Source organism: Trypanosoma conorhini (assembly GCF_003719485.1).
Source record: "Trypanosoma conorhini strain 025E chromosome Unknown Tco_14.4_contig_01162, whole genome shotgun sequence".
NCBI lineage: Eukaryota > Euglenozoa > Kinetoplastea > Trypanosomatida > Trypanosomatidae > Trypanosoma > Trypanosoma conorhini.
Window position 1 is genome coordinate 2,069 of NW_021705256.1, and position 1,485 is coordinate 3,553.

The 1,485-nt window shown below is 58.2% G+C and overlaps 2 protein-coding genes across 2 annotated transcripts in view; both read right to left on the reverse strand.

Annotated features, from left to right (window-relative positions):
• The window catches only part of Tco025E_09537 (battenin), a gene marked incomplete at both ends in the record, with an annotated part of 660 nt that extends 41 nt beyond the window's left edge, over window positions 1-619 (reverse strand). Inside the window, one exon of the mRNA XM_029376353.1 lies at window positions 1-619. This exon is cut by the window's left edge and continues 41 nt beyond it. Within this exon, the coding sequence (XP_029223530.1) occupies window positions 1-619 (619 nt within the window).
• Window positions 620-1,047: 428 nt separating this feature from the next.
• On the reverse strand, window positions 1,048-1,485 carry Tco025E_09538 (uncharacterized protein; the record flags this gene model as incomplete). Its single annotated transcript, XM_029376354.1, has 1 exon — window positions 1,048-1,485. A coding segment is annotated over one exon (438 nt), but the record flags the coding sequence as incomplete, so codon positions are not given.

Below are 1,485 nucleotides of genomic sequence, written 5' to 3' on the forward strand. Positions count from 1 at the left end.
CCGGCACACAAAAGGGCAACTTGAGACCGAAGAAATACATGAGCCAGTAGACAATGACAAAAACGATGCTAAGCAAGAAGATCTGTGCGTTAGTCATGCTAGCGGAGGTCAAGCCAAGAAATATGAGCGAGGCGGCAACACCCGACAATCCCGTTCCGGACGACCACGAGCTGATCTGCCAAGGCGGCATGCGCTCCATGTAGCCCAAGAACACACTGCTGCCGTAGTTGCATGACATCCCAATGAAGATGACGCCAACCAGCATCGTAATAAAGGCGGCAACGTTGTTGTGCCCACCGATGTCCCAGGCGAAGCTCACCAGCAGAATGGCCACAATCGCCATCACTGACGTCACCGTCACGCGGATGTTGTACGAGAGCAGCTGCAGCACAAAGGCGTTTATAACATTTGCGATGATCCCAAAGAACACATTCGCCCACGTGATTAGCGCCACGTACTTCTTCATGCCGTAGCCTATGGCAATGTCGTTGGAGCCAGCAAGCACCAGCGTGTAGTGGAAGTTGTTGATCATGCCCAGCCACCACAAACTGAAGGCGTTGCGGACGCGGTACTTCACATGCACCCCCTCTTCCTGTTTCTTCACGAAAAGGGGTATCATTGCTGCGCGCGATTTGTGCTTTCTGTGGGAACCCCCCCCCCCGCAAAAACAAAAAAAAAGATAGGTCGATTGGGAAAGTAAGGCAAAATGGGGCGGGGGCAGAATCAACGTGGGCGTGGAAGTGGGGCCGCGGCAAGAGCCACGTAGAAATACGACGCACGACGCTCCCCGTGCCACCGTCGTCTTTGCCTCCCCCCAAGGAAAGAAGCAACAAAAATACACCCCCTGGGGGAGGCCGCGCCCCTTCCTCCTGTCGTAAGGCGAAGGAAAGGCAACAACGGAAGTTCGCCCTCTGCCTCAGCTCACGCAACTTCACACGTAAGAAAAGGTTTATCACGCACCCACGCACGGCAAGAAACACACCAATTGGTCCACAGACCAGCCCACGACAAGTGGGCTCCCGCCGTGAGCGCACAAAGTGGCCGTCGTTAGGGCCACGCGACGCGCCATCCGCGCGGAGATGCCCTGTGACCGCACGTGTGCTCAAGGCGCGCCGATGAAGTGGACACAAAATACAACTTCCAATTGCCGCGCCAGGGCGCGCTGCTCGCCTCTTCAAAGGCGTCACCCTGCAAAGGGGCAGCATACGTGCAGGCACCCATGCGTTGGGGCAAACCCTCGGCGAATGCCAGCAAGGCAGGCAAAACGGCCCGTGCTTCCGCCTGCACGAGAGAAGTGTCGGGTGAGCACCGCAGCGGGTCCCCGGCCACCTCGACGCCTGCAGCAGCCAGAAGCGGCAGCGCGCAACAACCGTCTGAATCCCCACCCGCGACGGGGCAAGTCGCCGGGATTCTGCAATTTTTTACGCGTGCCTCCGCGCACTCCCAGAGGAATCCTGCGAGCGCCGCGAAGCCACACAACCGACG